The 16,808-nt window shown below is 46.2% G+C and overlaps 1 protein-coding gene across 2 annotated transcripts in view; it reads right to left on the bottom strand.

The window, feature by feature from the left end:
- LOC147701928 (myosin-1-like) overlaps window positions 1–16,808 on the bottom strand; it is a 253,534-nt gene that overhangs the window by 66,846 nt on the left and 169,880 nt on the right. For both annotated transcript variants that reach the window (XM_086930553.1, XM_086930554.1), the window contains 3 exons: window positions 8,278–8,667; window positions 6,939–7,065; window positions 1,156–1,274 (listed from right to left, as the gene is read on the bottom strand). In XM_086930553.1, coding sequence (XP_086786679.1) covers window positions 1,156–1,274; window positions 6,939–7,065; window positions 8,278–8,667 — 636 coding nt within the window. The remainder of the gene's footprint in view (window positions 1–1,155; window positions 1,275–6,938; window positions 7,066–8,277; window positions 8,668–16,808) is intronic.

Raw genomic sequence — 16,808 nt, 5'->3', positions numbered from 1 at the left:
CTGCTGTCCTACTTGGACAGCCTCGCCTGCTTTCTTTCAGCTGCAAAATGTTTATTATTATCTTTATGGGGCCATCTGTTTGACCCCCATAAAGATAAAAAACCTTTTGCAGCAGAAGGAAAGCAGGTCAGTCCGTCCAAGTGGGACAGCAGAAAGAGAGAAAACTGTACGTCACCACCAGCTCTTTCCTAATGTCCGGCCACCGTTTAGCATGAACGGTGACGCCTGCCAATGGGAAAGAGGGGCGGGGCTTAAAGCCCCCAGTGAATCTCCCTCAATCTCATTAGATCTCGCAAGCGAGACTGAGCATGCACAGCCATCACAGTGTTCAACCTAAAAATGCCTATATGAAAATAAAATAATGAGGCATTTGTGAATTAAACATAGCATGACCTGGGAGCAATGTGAAAGTTGAGTCAATGAGGTGATAAGGAGGGTTGAAGTATAAAGTCTAAAGAGAACAGGTGTTATATTTGTTTCGATTGCTTTATACATTTTACTGGGTGAAATTTCAATTGTTCGGGTGAAATTCCCAAAATGTCAGAATTTCGCATTATCTGAAATTATACAATTTTGACCAATTTTTATCCAGCTTCACCCCTTTTCCGCATTTAACAGCCTTCTATTGAGTGTATCACAGGATTTCAACACGTAAAGTGTGCCCTTAAATGAAACAATCACACAACCTGGTGGCCCGGATTTCTCAATCAAACTGTTATTTTGTGCAATATCTAACACCATCATTTAAGCTACATCCTTTGTCTTGTGATGTGAAATTCAAATTACCCCAATCCAGCCTAATAATTCACCAGAAAACAAGACTATGTACCTATTGAGGTTACGAAAACAAGAGACTGAAAGAAGACATGCTCTTGTATTATATTCGAATCCCTGTATGAATTAATGAATATAATGTAGTGAAACACAACACACATGTACAAAGGTACATTTGACACATTATTTCCACTTATTAGAAGACCTTTGAATTCTAATGTCATCTTTCCATTGACTTTATGTATTTAAATTGGAATTGTACTTGTGTAGCAGAACAAATGCAGTGCAGTGCGAAATATTGAATACGGATAAAATATCCTTTGCAAATAAAATACACATTGGAGGTGATGTAGCTCTTTAACATGATGATGTTGGCATTACCTTTGTTTCTTCGTCAAGTTGCTTCTTTAGATCCTCAGTCTGTTGGGTGTAGGCTAATTTTCCTCTGCTCAGCAGAGATATTAAAGACTCTTTCTCTTCCAGCAGATGAGATATTTCCCCTATAAAACACATAATAAGCAAATTGTGATTGACTAAAAGCATGGACTAAACAGAGAATTTCTCATTGAAGCATAAACCAAAGCCGAAAACACAGTACTCGTGTTTAGGGATCGTTGTTAAAAAATGTGAAAGTTTCTATAATGTGAAAGAAAAATCAAATGTATATCAGAAATAACATTTGCAGATTGAACATGAATTTAGGTGGGGGAATGTGATACTTGCAGTTGGATTCCTGCTTTGTCGCCACCTCACTTGTTTTAGCCTTCATTTAAATGTGTTTCATTGAATTCAAGACCATGTTCCTTAATTCTGGGATGGAAAGCAACTGCAATATTTGTGGATATTGTTTTTGAGTTACACAAAAATGAATACATTCATAGTGTCTCTCCTTTCTCTACCAGTGCAGACATGGAAAACGTTGCAATTGGAAATCTAAAAAGGTTTGCTTCAGAAGGACAACCCATGCTTCAGATGAGCAATTTATGTGGTCAGGATCAGCGGCGGTTTCTCTGTCATGGCGGAGGAGCGTCACCCCACTGCTCACAGCCAGCAGAGATCAAAATTAACTGATAATAAACAATTTATTATCATTTTATTTTGCCCCTGGCTGAGCCAAGTCCACAGAGTAGCCCAGGTCTAGAGCTGGGTGGGGCTATCCTCTAGGGACAGAAGCAAGGAGTAGGAGATTTGGGCACTGTAAGTGCGCACGTTGGTTTGACCGGCCTTCTTAGGATGACTAAACTGACATGCACACTTACATTTCACCAACCCTGCTGTGTTGCACAGCCGAGCTGGAGAAGTAGCACAGGCTCCATTTCCATGAGTGAGCGTCAAACCAGCCCCCTCAAGTCAATCCCGGCACTTCTCTCATGCTGGGTAAAAGCATGAGAGCAGCATCTGGATTGGGTAAGGAGTCTTGGAGACTATGCAGTGTAGCCCAAGAACTTCACTCATGGCAGGAGCTGTACCCTGGCATATTATTTATTTATTTCTCCTTCTCTGTCCCACCACTTTGTATTGGAAGCATCTGCCACTGCAGGCATGACTTCAATAGGACAACTGTACATGGCAAATTTATTCAGCTCTCGTATTCCAACATTTTCGCTATATCCTTCAAACCTTCCTATATTTTTGCTTTTTGGTATGGTTCCAGAAACCACTTCTTCAAGGAGTGCCCTAAACATCAAGGCTCATCTGTGACATACTTGATTCCCCTGGAGACTGTGGAAAAGTGATAATTCGCATCCAACATGTGCTCTCTGCAGCACCTTCCCTCAACCCTTTACTGCTAGCTCCTGACTGGTGGAAGTGTAATTCATAGTTGTGAAGTGCAAGAGCAGCATCCACAGTGAATCATGCAGGGACTCCAGATAAAATAAGTCCAGAGTCCATCTCTTTTGTACTGGAGGCTCCATTTTGTTATCACAGTGATCTCAAACACTGGTATCATTCTAAAGAGCAGTGTAACCACTAACAGCTCAAACACTGAATGTGCATGTTGGAAAATGGATGATGGCTGCTGACCTCGCGGAAACAACAATGCCAGCCTATCCCATATTTCTAAATCTGTTCTCAGATCAGCGCTACTTTAGATCAATGACAATCGCTAGTGAACCCATTCCCATTGGACCAATGTTGCTTTACTCTCCTTGGTAGAGCACAGGTCCTTCACTAGCCTCTTGGCTGGATGGTAGAAATGTTTCTGAGACACACATGTGGGTTTCCACCCTGCCTGACTGCAGTGGCCCTGAACCTGTTTTCCTGAGCAATAGCTGGACTCTAAGGTTGTGAGCTGCAGATTCTTAGCTGCCGTTTAGACTCTGGCAGGCAAGAGTTGGCCATTTCCGCTCTGTTGAAGGGCTGACCAATGTATTTACAGATCCTCGAATGTCTGGCAGGGATACCTGTGACGAAACAAGATCTGATGTTTCTGCACTTTAATCACTGCTAATGACAGGTGGGCCACCATGATATGTTTTCCTTTTTTAGAAGCAAACAGCCAAAGAGGTGGGTGTGGGGGTGGGGTTTATGAAAAAGTAAAAAACATGGTAGCACTTAAACACCAGGAGGTTTCTCCAAGAGCATAGGGGCCACTGCAAGTTTTTTTGCCAGGGTCCACCATGCTTTGCATGACGAACCCCTGCAGGAAAAAAGGAGCCATTGTTCCATCACCCCTGGCCCTGAAGAGGGAGGGTTGCAGTCACGCTGACTGAGCAGCCCAGTGGCAAATGGTCACCAGTTCAATGGTGTCCACTCACAGAGCAAGCTAAGGTTCTGCCATGGAAACGCTTCAGTACCCCCGCGAAATGGGTAGAGGAACAGCATGATTGGTGGATGCGGCATCCATCATTCTTTAGCAGATGTTCCAATTGTATCAACTTCTCAAAATGCTGGGCGTTTCCTTATGCAGATTTTAGCTCTTATTTCCAGTCAAATATTCCAATGCACTGGGTAGTCCTGACTAGTTTCATATGGAGGTTTGCCTCCACCGTGGTCCAGCGCTTTTATTACACTACTTTCAATATTGCTGTTCTAAACACATTTGAGACCCTTACCATAAACTACGAGACAGCTCTGCACTCCCTGAGCAATTCACTGTGGGAATTTCTTGACTATGATTAAGGGTTCAAGACATAAAGCTTTTTAAAATTGTGGGCCACCAAACCCAGGCCCTGATTAAATGTTGTTCAGTGAATCAGGGGTAATAAAACTGCATCAAATTTTACAGTTATTGGCGAGTAAAATCAGCTGTGGACCTGGAAACATCAATCAATTTTGAGTATTGTTCTCATCCCTTCAAAATGATTTTACCATTTGCAATTGTACCTATCAGAACTGCACATGAGCAAAAATACCCTGACAATAGGAAATGACATTAAAAAGAGGAAAATTCAATTTCCTGTGCAAAGAGGGTGTTTTGTTTGAGGCATGCTAATAGCTCGTTGTTTCTGGTAATCATCTTCCAACTTTAACCATCTGGCTTCCATTTTGTAGAATTTGAACCTATTATAACTCACAATTTAAAAAAGCCATTCTTCTAATGTTTCTGATTGCATTATTCATCCTGGCTCCTGAGGCAATCACAAAGTACAAATTCAGTGAGGCGGGACTACAAGTGCTTGAGAAGGAGATGGCAAAAGAGGAGGCATGTTTAATGTGGCATTTGGTGTCCAAAACAGGTGCCAACATTAGATTGGTATTGTTGCAACAAATCGATATTTACATACATTTTACATATTTGTTTTTAATAGATGTTTTTAACAATATAATAGAATAGTGTGTTACAGAGTGTGAGGGAATGATTATGATTTTGAGCGGGTTAATTCGGAGAAACCTATTTCTGAAGTACAAATGCAATTTAATGATGCTTGAGGTGTTCCTCAAGTTTGCTCAGCATAAATAAAACAAAAGACCTATAGCTACTACTTGAAGAGCAAGTTCTGTGGCAGCACCACGGCCTGCCCAATACCAAATGTCGCCTGCATTCTTGAGGAAGCATATAGTGTTGCCCTGTACAGTCTAACCACTACTCAGAAATCATGCCCCACCCTCTTAACTCTGCCACACACACCCCCATCGAGCACGACATTTAAATATTCAAAACATTGTAAAGTAGCATAAATACTGAGTCTTTTTTCAATAATCTACACGCAATAAATAACTTTATTGCTGTTTCAAGGCAGTTGTATTAAATATGCTATATTAAGCGTATTCATGATTTCTGAGCTGCTACTGTCCCTAGTCCAAAATCATGGTCAATGATAATGATTTTGTAAAAGTATATCTATTACTTACTAAAGATTGTCTTATGGCAAAAAGTAAACAATGCGTAAGCTATGTCTTTACAAAACACACATCTAAGGACAGGGCTGGACTGGGAACCCAAAGCAACTCTGGCAATTTTGTCGGATCAGCCACTCCGGGAGGAGAGGGTGTGCAAGTGTAAAGCGCTGCTGCTTTTGTTACTGAGGGCCGGTATTGTACAACCTGCCCCCGTTACAAAACCGGCCCCCAGCGCGGCAAAACAGGTCCCTCCTCTTCCAGCCTTCCGGGGAAACGCCTGATGCCCGCTACAGCTGGCCCTATGTAAGGAATGCACAGGATAGTGCTCTGCAAGTAATAATCTATCATCACTCCCTATAAAGGGGACCTAAAACAAAATCTGCAAAAACAGCAAGTGGAAGTATTGCTACCACTGAATAAACACTGTCAATTCACCATGCCGCAGCACAATTTTCACCCTCAGTCACTGTGCCTATAATAACCATAAGGATAATCACACCAAGCCAGCTTGCCTCAGTAATATGACCTTTGAAACAATACTGTCACAGGGCAGTACAACATCTACAGTGGTCATAACCCAACCAATGTTGTTAGCTCCTTTTCCCCAAAGTGTTGTGAATGATCCCATGGCTGAGGGAGAAGAGGAAGCGAAGATGAACCTATCAGAGAAACACATGAAAGCATTTACAAAGAGTGGCACCCATGGGGTGAGCAAGAGCAGCAGCCTGTTTGTTTCTGCAGACATCCGCCATCTATGACCACGACCTCAGTTGAAGACACCTAGGCCTATATATCGCAGATAATTTACATCACGTAGGACGCACATTCTGCTTTACAGCAGAATTTACAAAAATCCACAATCGCTATTATTGCAATAAGCAACAGGATGGAGGATCTGTGTGACAAAAAATGTCAGACTGTAGCAACAACAAAATAAGCAGCAACATGCCACAGGATATAGATATGACATGACAACTTTAGGTCTGCTCAACTAGGAAGAATTCTGGACCTTATCGAATAAAGGGCCAATCGACGTGCCATCTATCACATTATACATGCAGTCAGACAATTCAGAAGCAAGGTGGTAGAAGGAAGTCACCTGCTTTGTTTATTAGATACACCTGCAAGTGCCATTCAGGCGGGAGCACTGAGACAATTGCCTGGTAGGCAAATCTATCCACACACTGTGTAAATGAATACAATCACAGAAGGGGCCGAAATGTGTGACACTCTGCCAGCCTTTTTCTCCTCGGCCTCTTGCCAACTTTGATTTTTTGTCTCATTCCATTTTAATCCAACCGGCGGACGATGGTTGGTATGCAGGGTGCGGCTCTGTCCCGCCTTTATCTGCAGGGTGCGGCTCTGTCCCGCCTTTTCTCTCTTTCAGCTTTCTTTTCCATGCGTGGAGCAGAAGAATATGACCGACATTGCAAAGATGGGCCTCTTTCCTACATCCACCCGTCTCATTGTACCCAGTCTATACTTGCACAGAAAGAGGAAGGCGCAAGTAAATTCTAGGGCAGGGGTGATTCTTCCAGACTGGCCTCTAGCCGTTGGAAGATCCCATGTGTGAAGGGGCTCCTGAGAGACATTCTATCCCTCCAAATGCACAGGAACTGGATTTACAGTTAGAGTTGATGTAAGTGATTGATAATTATGTTACTTCCAAATGAACTACAGTCTGCATTCTTCATAATGATGTGGAAACTGTTAGATCTAATGCACCTGTGTTCATTTTACAAATATTCAGAAGCTATCTGCAATATTTGTAATTTCCATATTGCTTTGATAGGATCAACAGAGGCGATTGACTCGTATATAAAATTCAGTAAACATGAGTTGACGATATGAAGCAATGTTTAACTGCGTTTCATGCTCACCAGTCTTAGTCTGAAGCTGAGCTTTTTGCGTGGTTAAGTCAGATACAAGTCGTTGATTTTCATCATTTCGGATCTTCGCCTCAGCAAGCTGGTCCTCTAGTGTCCGTACCATCTTTTCTAGATATATCTTCAAATAGAAAGTAATAACAAAATAAAGGGACATCACTTTAGTATGTGTGCATTACACCTTACCACAGAGTCTTTTCCCTCAAAGAATCCACAGTTTGGCAAATATTAGTTCTACTCTATTAACAATAGGGAAAACAGGGATTCTAAAAGAAGACATTTGTTGAGTGTGGTCTGCATGTGTGATCAATGAACCCTAGACTCTAGGTGCAGAGTGCCTTTACTCCCCAAGTCTCCTAACTCATACACAATTTCTGAATTCTGTTTATTTGTTGCCTACCACTTTGGCATGCTATATAAGTAGTTCTCATTTGTTTGTATATGAGTGCTGATTGTTGGGCCGAATGTGTTTACAGTATGCAACTACTCGCTAATTGGGCACGTAACAAGAGAGGACCAGAAGCCCATTTGTGGGCCATGGTATTGGAGCACCACTCACGTACCACAGTAATGCAAGTGGGATACATACTATTGGGATTTTCACTTGTGGGTCACCCCAACACCAGTGTGGGGCTCTTAACAACTGTAGTATACAATCAACCCATATACGGAGCACATGGTGATCCTCTTTTTGGTGCCAATCTACCACTTCATCAGGCTCTATAACCTGGGTTGAAGGTGCAAGTGGACGTGTCAAGCTCTCCCAAACACTCAGAAAATGTTCACATAAATGCTGAAAACAGACCCACACACGAGAAAAGCATGTATGTAATATCCAACATGTATACAGTTGCAGCCCGTGCAGGTAAGAGCAGTGGGGTGGTGGGGCTGGGTTGGAAGGGATTCGACATACGACCACGATGGGAAATTAAAAAAATAATAAATTTTCCCTCGCCGCTGTCTGTTAAATCCCCCCAACTTGACCCCACCGCTCTTACTTGCACGGGCGGCAGCTGCATGTATGTTGAAAAAACCCAGTGAGGTGATTTCCTACTTTCATTTAGCAATTGGGGCAATTGCTTTAGAGGTTTTTAGTGTAGAACTAACCACTGAATATTAGGGTACTGCTCTGCTGCACAGTTGTTAGCAAGGGCTGCAGAAATTCTTTAGATTGAAGGGGATTTGCCCTTTGTCTTGTTAATGACAGAAACAAATAATTCAACACAGCTGTTGAGGACATTTTGTCAGTGGATTGCCTATTGATTTTTCCTTTTTGTACCACATTAAATCAACACGCAACACAGTTATTAGTGCTTGGCATCACAAATCTTACCTTTGCTTTGCTAGCTGATTCCATACTACTTGAGAGATCATCCATTTCCATTTTATATTCGCTCTTTTCTTTCTCAAGTTTCTGTTTGACACGCTGAAGAGTTTCTATTTGCTGGCCAAGTTCTGCGATGCTGTCAGCATGCTTCTTACGAATGGTTGCTAATGATGCTTCATTTTGCAAAGTCAACTCTTCAATATCCCGGCGCATTTTTTGGAATTCAGATTCTCGCTTTTTGTTCATCTCGATCTGAGCTGCTGTTGCACCTCCGGCTTCATCCAACCGTCCACTGATATCTTCTAGTTCTCTTGAGAGATCTACTTTCTGCTTCTCTATTTTAGCACGGGTCGTCCGCTCAGCTTCAATTATTTCCTCCATTTCCTCAACATGAGCCTTGTATAAGTTAAGAAAGTGTTTTAAGCACAAACATAGTCAAATGGCAGCCAAATAAAGATCTAGAATATAGAACAAATCATTTTACACAGTGAAGGCTGGTGACATTTGAAAGTGGTAGGGCGTAAAAGTTGGGTATGACTTCTATGTATTGAGCAAAGTGAGCAAGCTTAGTAGACAAACATGGGTTCGCGGGTGGGTCTTCCTCCCAAGAACAAAATGGAAAAAGATTGGCAAATGAGCATTGTAAAGTAAACAAATTAAGTTGTAAAGCAAGGTTTATATAGCAGTGGCAACGTATAGTCTTGAAATATTAAACACATACAAAAATGCCCCATATCTTACAGCCTTAATATATTCAAAACTTCATTGCAAATTGCACTGGACGACAACTTCAGGCCCTTTAAAGTGTGATTCCTCAATGTCTTGCTCAGCATGCAGCATGACGTTTAGAAAATGCTCTAAATCAGGCTTTGGGAAATACCTACAGCTTCTAACTGCATTCAGACGCATAAAAATATGTGCAGAAAGGTCTTTAGGTGGGACGAAAAAAGATGGGACTCTCTAAAAGGGAACAAGTCAAATACATTTCTGTGATTCCGTTAGTGTGCCACCCAACCGGTATTTTGACTTCTTTCTTATATGTTATTGTATCCATATGTATAACACAACAACTGACATACACCTAAAACCAGTCAGTACGAATGGCTTTGTCTATGGTTGATGGCAATTTAAGGTAAATGAGTGACAACAATGATTTGTTATAAATTAATTAAATAATTATCATTGGAATATTTCAATTCTCAAATTGTGAATCTGTGAATTGAATATTATTGGGACTGTGGAAGGAGTAGTTGTGTTCAGTTAAGTGTGCTTTACATTAGATATGTATGCCCTTTTTTATGCAAATAATATCCATTTGCACATCTTCAACCTCCTTTCTTTCCTCTTCAGAAGTCTCCTTTTACTCTCCCCCGAAAGCACGTCCTCACATCTCCCTCACTTCACCACCCCCAAAAATGCACTGCTAATACTCACATTTAAGCACTTTATTTTCTTTTGCTTTTACCTTGTAAACATTTTTATATCTGTGGGCGCCCTTCACCCACATTTACACAAAATTTACATTGCAACTGGAATACATGACCATTGCTCTAAGTGCTCTGCTGCGAGGCCAACCACTGACAGGCACTTTGCTATGCCTTCAGCTTCAGAGCTCTTGATCAAAGCCCATCATAAACACCTGGCACGACTCAAAGTATGCAATATGCAAGAGTAATAAGATGCACATAAAAAAATACAAAAGCACACCATGATCAAATAGCTCACACTCTTAGTGAATGCAAGATTAAGCAAAGCATGTGAAATAAGAGCGGAACTAAATCAATGACAAGCATTACCGTAACGTTTTTAACATTCATTGTTTGTAAACCAAGCCATGCTCTTAGCATTAATGTTAAGGGTATGAAGATAGGGCCTATTTTAATGCCAAAATAGATAACAGCCTTTACTATAAGCACATAATTCTCCCTTTGCACTTGACTTGGATATTCGTTTCAGCTTTGTGAGGGACCAAATACAGCATCTCCACTTCTAAAAGGGGCCAGTGACCCGAAGCCTAGGCCTGGGTTGTCACAGTGGGGGAAGTTGGCATGAACACGGGTCTCAGCACAATATACATAACATAGAGTAACAATATAACACTTGCCATTACTGAGGACAAGGCACCAAATCATACATGCTTGCATTCACTCCTGCCCTATGCCAAATGGGAAAGGGCAGGAATTATGTCTGTGAATTACAGATGTCTGTTCACAGGGATGCAGACATAAATGGTCCCCCATCTAGGGCTTCAGGGCACAACCCCGTTCAATTTCTACCCCCAAAACCCTGTTCACAGCGGCAGCCTCTCCATGGGAAACAGTATTTCCCATGCCGTCATAACATTGCAGTGCTTTTACAACGCGGTTGTTTCAATGACCGTGTTGTTAGTATAAAATACATTTACAACACAAGTCATTAGAACGATTTGCTGTAGGGTGCGCTAAGGTATTGGATATGAAATCCAACAACATCCCTGCTGTTGCACAAACTGGAGAAGGAATAGTAAATAATAATATTCCTAAGTCCAGCGCGCACCCTACAGCAAGTCGCTCTAATGACTTGCGATGTAAAGGTATAGCATACTAACAACATGGTTGTTGTAAAAGCACGCAATGTAATAGCTTGCGTAGTAACATGCTATATTCCTTCTCCACAATAGCGGAGGAGCGTCGCCCCACTCCCTGGGTCAGAGGTTGAAAATGAAAAAGAAAATGATGTTCTAGCATTGTTTTACTTTGCATGTGTTGGTTGTGACCCAGCGCTGTAGGGAGGGACATGGCCAGGGGTGGAGGGGAAAAGGAGTGAAATGTGCACTCCCTAAGTGAGCATATGTGTTTGGCTGACCGTCTCAGGATGCAATGAACAGGCAGGATGGAGAAACCTCCACAGACTCCTTGGCCTGAGTAGAGCGTCTATCCAGCCGGCTTAGGTCAATCCCCTCGCTGCTCTGCAGCATGGGGATTGGATGGGAGTCTGTCCCAGAGGCTGTTGGGACCAGGAAGAGTACAGAAGGTGCAACACAACGCGGAAGGTGGCCGGCAGCGAATGGTACTCAAAATCTTTTATTATTTCTAACACCCCCAGTGTGATTCCCCCTTGGAATACCCCCACACTCCCCCTCCTGCATACCCACCTCCACCAGCCCCCTCACCCTTTGTTTGTGGCAGCTGCCACTGTTAGTTTGATTTTTTGGATGTCTTTTAGAAAAAACGATGCAGAGGCTGAGGGTTGCACTCACCCCAGCCTCACTTACTCGTTTGTTCTGAGAATTTTAAATGTCCTGGTGCACATGTGCAGACAGCGTATCTCATGATGATTGCAACCACATTTGCTGGGCTGATGATCTCCCTGCCCTGAGGGCAGTGACATCATCAGCCCAGTAAAACCATAGCCTCATGAGCAAAGCACCCCCCTTACGAAGGGGCGCTTCAGGATTAAGCCCTGCAGCGCTAGGGGCTCATGCCAATCAGGCTCTTTAGCCTCACTCACCCCACCCTTCACAACTCGTTATAGGGTGGGGTAGGGCCAGTAAGCCTTGTGACCCTGTGATGCTTTGAAAACTGGTGGGGCAGAATATTGATGTGGGAATTTGAGCACTTGAATGTGTGTATTGTCCAAGCATGTGTATGAGGTTACATTGCTGATTCCAGTGATCTGAGGCGGATTCCCTTGTTGACCTGCACTTAAGAAGTGTACCTCTCTGTCACCTCCATATCCTGAGCGGACACCAACTAACTGGGCATGCGTTTCAGGTTTATCCAGTACCCCCGAGACACAGAACAGCTGCAGGTATTAGGTGCATAAACATGTGAATGAGCTGGGCCCAGTTTAAGTGTTTAAATTACTGACAATTGCCACAGGAGCCGAGTCAATTATTCTACTTCTGTGTGGTGAGTCATTTGCTGTTTGAAAGGAGAGCATTATAGATTCTATAGATTCTAATTATTAGATTATTTTTGTATTTTTTCAGTAGTGCTCGGTTTGCACTCCAGTGTGAATTACAAAAATGTAGTTAGACAATCTAATCGCAGGCAAAACTGAGACTCTCAGTCATTTGCATGTAGTGCAATATGAAGTCAAAATTGTTAAAAATGAATCCTGCAATAATTATTAATCTAGACGGTTTGACCTTGGCTAATGTGTATACGGTTGTCAGTTTGTGCTCGTTATTCAGTGCATTGGCAGTCCGGAAGAGAGTGTACTGTCCATAGTTACTGGGACTTCTCGTAGCTTGCCAGAGCGGGGCCATTGTACAAACTGCCAGAAAAGCAGCACACCAAGGCACTTCTCGTACAGCATGCACAATAGATACACACATATACATAACACACAACGCATAAAATATCAGGCAGACACACACAAAAAACATTTAAAACACATAGAAAGTATGTGCATGCATGAGGCAAACATGTTCCATTCATGATACCCTATCTAGATGATATCTGTCTCTGTGGCCAAAGATCAAGGGTCATGGACCTTCATTTAAAAATATTGCTTTCTGTAATGTTTTGTGAAGCTTAGTGAATATCGGCAAGTCACACAAGCAATGCTGCACGATGTAGTGACCCAGAGTCACAGTCAGCAGTCTAGTGTTTTGTATGCCAGCACACTGAGCACCCACCCACCACTGATGTCACCGGTCAGGTGACACAGTTCTAATAAAAGAGGCAGAGCGCACATGCTCTGGGCCAGTTGTACCATGTAGCTCACTGTGTCTGCGTCAGTCCTTTCCAGCATGAGGGCCCAGGGCCCCCAACATTACATTGGCGGGCGGACGCTAGCCACGTGTGCCGCTGATAAAGAAAAACCCCGGAAAGAAGAAGAGAACTGCCCATGTGGAGGGCACCCCTCCGGGGAAGCGGCGCCGGCCGCCGAGAGGCCCGCGGGGCGTGTGCTGTGCCCAAGGCTAAGGATCCAAGAGAAGGTGACCGGGAGCCCACTCCGCACCTCTCCGACCTGCTGCAAGCCGCCCTGCCGTGGCGGTGCCCCTGGGGAAAAGCAGCGGACCGACCAGAGCCCACCTGTGCCGGCCGCAACCGAGCGCCACGTGGAGGCGCAGCCCGAAGTGCCCGGGAGTAAGCGGACCGACCGGAGCCCACCCGCGTCGGCCGCAGTTAGGCCCCACCACGTGGTGACCGAAGCGGAGCCCACCCACAAAGTGAAAAGGCCCGTCGGCCGAAGGTGAGCCCGTGACCAGCACCGAAAGCGGAGCCCACCCGCAACGGTCAATTCTGTTTAATGGCGGCCGCCTGGTAGCGCCGCCCGTGACATGCAAAGTGGAGCCCACCCGCTATAAACATAAACTGTGCCCCCAAACAGTGCGAGGGGTGCCCGACAGTGTCCCTGTACCAAAGCAAGACTCGCGGAGCCCACCCGCGGCCTGCCTGCAGCGACTTCACTCCCGCTGCGCAGCGTGTGACTGAAGCTGCGGTGGGGGAGAGCGTGTGGAGAGCGGCCGGGAACTGCCCAAAGCCAGCGGGAGGTTACCCCGCTCCTCGATGTGCCCGCGGTGAGACCCGCAGTAAAGTGCCATCATCTCCCCCGAGAGCGGACAGCGTACAGCCTGCGGCCGAGTGAGGCGACATCAGAACCCCACTGCACGGCCCAGGGTGAGGAAACGCAGGCGGCAAAGGGTAGGAAGAACCCACACGTCAATGCACCACTCACCGTAGTAAAGAGAAACTGCCCAGCGGTGATCGCCTGCCTTAGCCCCAGCACTGTGGGTGAAACGAGCGGCTGCCCCCTCCCGGCCCGGCCGGCGCCGAGAGGCCCGCGGGGCGTGTGCTGTGCCCCAGGCTAAGGATCCAAGAGAAGGTGACCGGGAGCCCACTCCGCACCTCTCCGACCTGCTGCAAGCCGCCCTGCCGTGGCGGTGCCCCTGGGGAAAAGCAGCGGACCGACCAGAGCCCACCTGTGCCGGCCGCAACCGAGCGCCACGTGGAGGCGCAGCCCGAAGTGCCCGGGAGTAAGCGGACCGACCGGAGCCCACCCGCATCGGCCGCAGTTAGGCCCCACCGCGTGGTGACCGAAGCGGAGCCCACCCACGAAGTGAAAAGGCCCGTCGGCCGAAGGTGAGCCCGTGACCAGCACCGAAAGCGGAGCCCACCCGCAACGGTCAATTCTGTTTAATGGCGGCCGCCTGGTAGCGCCGCCCGTGACATGCAAAGTGGAGCCCACCCGCTATAAACATAAACTGTGCCCCCAAACAGTGCGAGGAGTGCCCGACAGTGTCCCTGTACCAAAGCAAGACTCGCGGAGCCCACCCGCGGCCTGCCTGCAGCGACTTCACTCCCGCTGCGCAGCGTGTGACTGAAGCTGCGGTGGGGGAGAGCGTGTGGAGAGCGGCCGGGAACTGCCCAAAGCCAGCGGGAGGTTACCCCGCTCCTCGATGTGCCCGCGGTGAGACCCGCAGTAAAGTGCCATCATCTCCCCCGAGAGCGGACAGCGTACAGCCTGCGGCCGAGTGAGGCGACATCAGAACCCCACTGCACGGCCCAGGGTGAGGAAACGCAGGCGGCAAAGGGTAGGAAGAACCCACACGTCAATGCACCACTCACCGTAGTAAAGAGAAACTGCCCAGCGGTGATCGCCTGCCTTAGCCCCAGCACTGTGGGTGAAACGAGCGGCTGCCCCCTCCCGGCCCGAAGAACACCGCCGACACCCCTCCCCCGCCGCGCGAGGAAGGTGAGGACGCGGCGGCAGGGTGCGAGAGTGCATAGGCAGCATCCAGCCTGTGGCCAAATGGAGTGAACCGTCCCCAGCGCCCTACCTGCCTCAACAGTGGGCAGCTGGCGAGTGCTCAGAACCACACTGAAGGGGAGCGTGGAAGGGTATACTCAGATGTGAGTCCCTAGCTCATTGCACCATCAGGATTCAAGCAAGCCGGGCCGAAGACGGCTGAAATGCCAGAAACCGGTCCCCGGTAGCTTGTTTCCTTCCCAGTACAAGAATTGGCTTGGTAGTTTGGTCTGCCCTGTTCCCCATCACACTCGGCAACTCTGGGCATTAGCTTGCCTCATCTTCACTAACGGCCCCACCAGACCGCCGGGGATGCCTAGTCTCACCCTGGAGATACCCATTAAGGGACCATCTCTCAGGGAAGCCAGGAAGGGTTTCGCAGCGGTCGAAGCGCCTTGGGACCCTCCGGGTAAGTAGTGCGCTATATAAATGCCTATACATACATATACATACATACATACATACATGATGCACTGGGCCAGGGTCAGACTAATTTGCATATAGCCAAGTTCTGAGCTGGGATGGAGCAGTGAGCTAAAAAACGGTGATGGATGAAGCCCTGATCTTTGGACTGGGTAAGAGTGGTCTGCTTAATTCAGACACTCTGTTCATCACCACCCCCTTTTCTGAATCATTTTTGTCCACCATAAGCGTGGAAGGGTATACTCAGATGTGAGTCCATAGCTCATTGCACCATCAGGATTCAAGCAAGCCGGGCCGAAGACGGCTGAAATGCCAGAAACCGGTCCCCGGTAGCTTGTTTCCTTCCCAGTACAAGAATTGGCTTGGTAGTTTGGTTTGCCCTGTTCCCAAGATGCACTGGGCCAGGGTCAGACTAATTTGCATATAGCCAAGTTCTGAGCTGGGATGGTGCAGTGAGCTAAAAAACGGTGATGGATCAAGCCCTGATCTTTGGACTGGGTAAGAGTGGTCTGCTTAATTCAGACACTCTGTTCATCACCACCCCCTTTTCTGAATCATTTTTGTCCACCATAAGCGTGGAAGGGTATACTCAGATGTGAGTCCCTAGCTCATTGCACCATCAGGATTCAAGCAAGCCGGGCCGAAGATGGTTGAAATGCCAGAAACCGGTCCCCGGTAGCTTGTTTCCTTCCCAGTACAAGAATTGGCTTGGTAGTTTGGTCTGCCCTGTTCCCATGATGCACTGGGCCAGGGTCAGACTAATTTGCATATAGCCAAGTTCTGAGCTGGGATGGTGCAGTGAGCTAAAAAACGGTGATGGATCAAGCCCTGATCTTTGGACTGGGTAAGAGTGGTCTGCTTAATTCAGACACTCTGTTCATCACCACCCCCTTTTCTGAATCATTTTTGTCCACCATAAGCGTGGAAGGGTATACTCAGATGTGAGTCCCTAGCTCATTGCACCATCAGGATTCAAGCAAGCCGGGCCGAAGACGGCTGAAATGCCAGAAACCGGTCCCCGGTAGCTTGTTTCCTTCCCAGTACAAGAATTGGCTTGGTAGTTTGGTCTGCCCTGTTCCCATGATGCACTGGGCCAGGGTCAGACTAATTTGCATATAGCCAAGTTCTGAGCTGGGATGGTGCAGTGAGCTAAAAAACGGTGATGGATCAAGCCCTGATCTTTGGACTGGGTAAGAGTGGTCTGCTTAATTCAGACACTCTGTTCATCACCACCCCCTTTTCTGAATCATTTTTGTCCACCATAAGCGTGGAAGGGTATACTCAGATGTGAGTCCCTAGCTCATTGCACCATCAGGATTCAAGCAAGCTGGGCCGAAGACGGCTGAAATGCCAGAAACCGGTCCCCGGTAGCTTGT

This window comes from Lissotriton vulgaris, chromosome 7, assembly GCF_964263255.1.
Source record: "Lissotriton vulgaris chromosome 7, aLisVul1.2, whole genome shotgun sequence".
NCBI classification, from domain to species: domain Eukaryota; kingdom Metazoa; phylum Chordata; class Amphibia; order Caudata; family Salamandridae; genus Lissotriton; species Lissotriton vulgaris.
The sequence above is the reverse complement of the archived record's forward strand: the minus strand, read 5'-3'. Positions and strand labels throughout refer to the sequence as shown.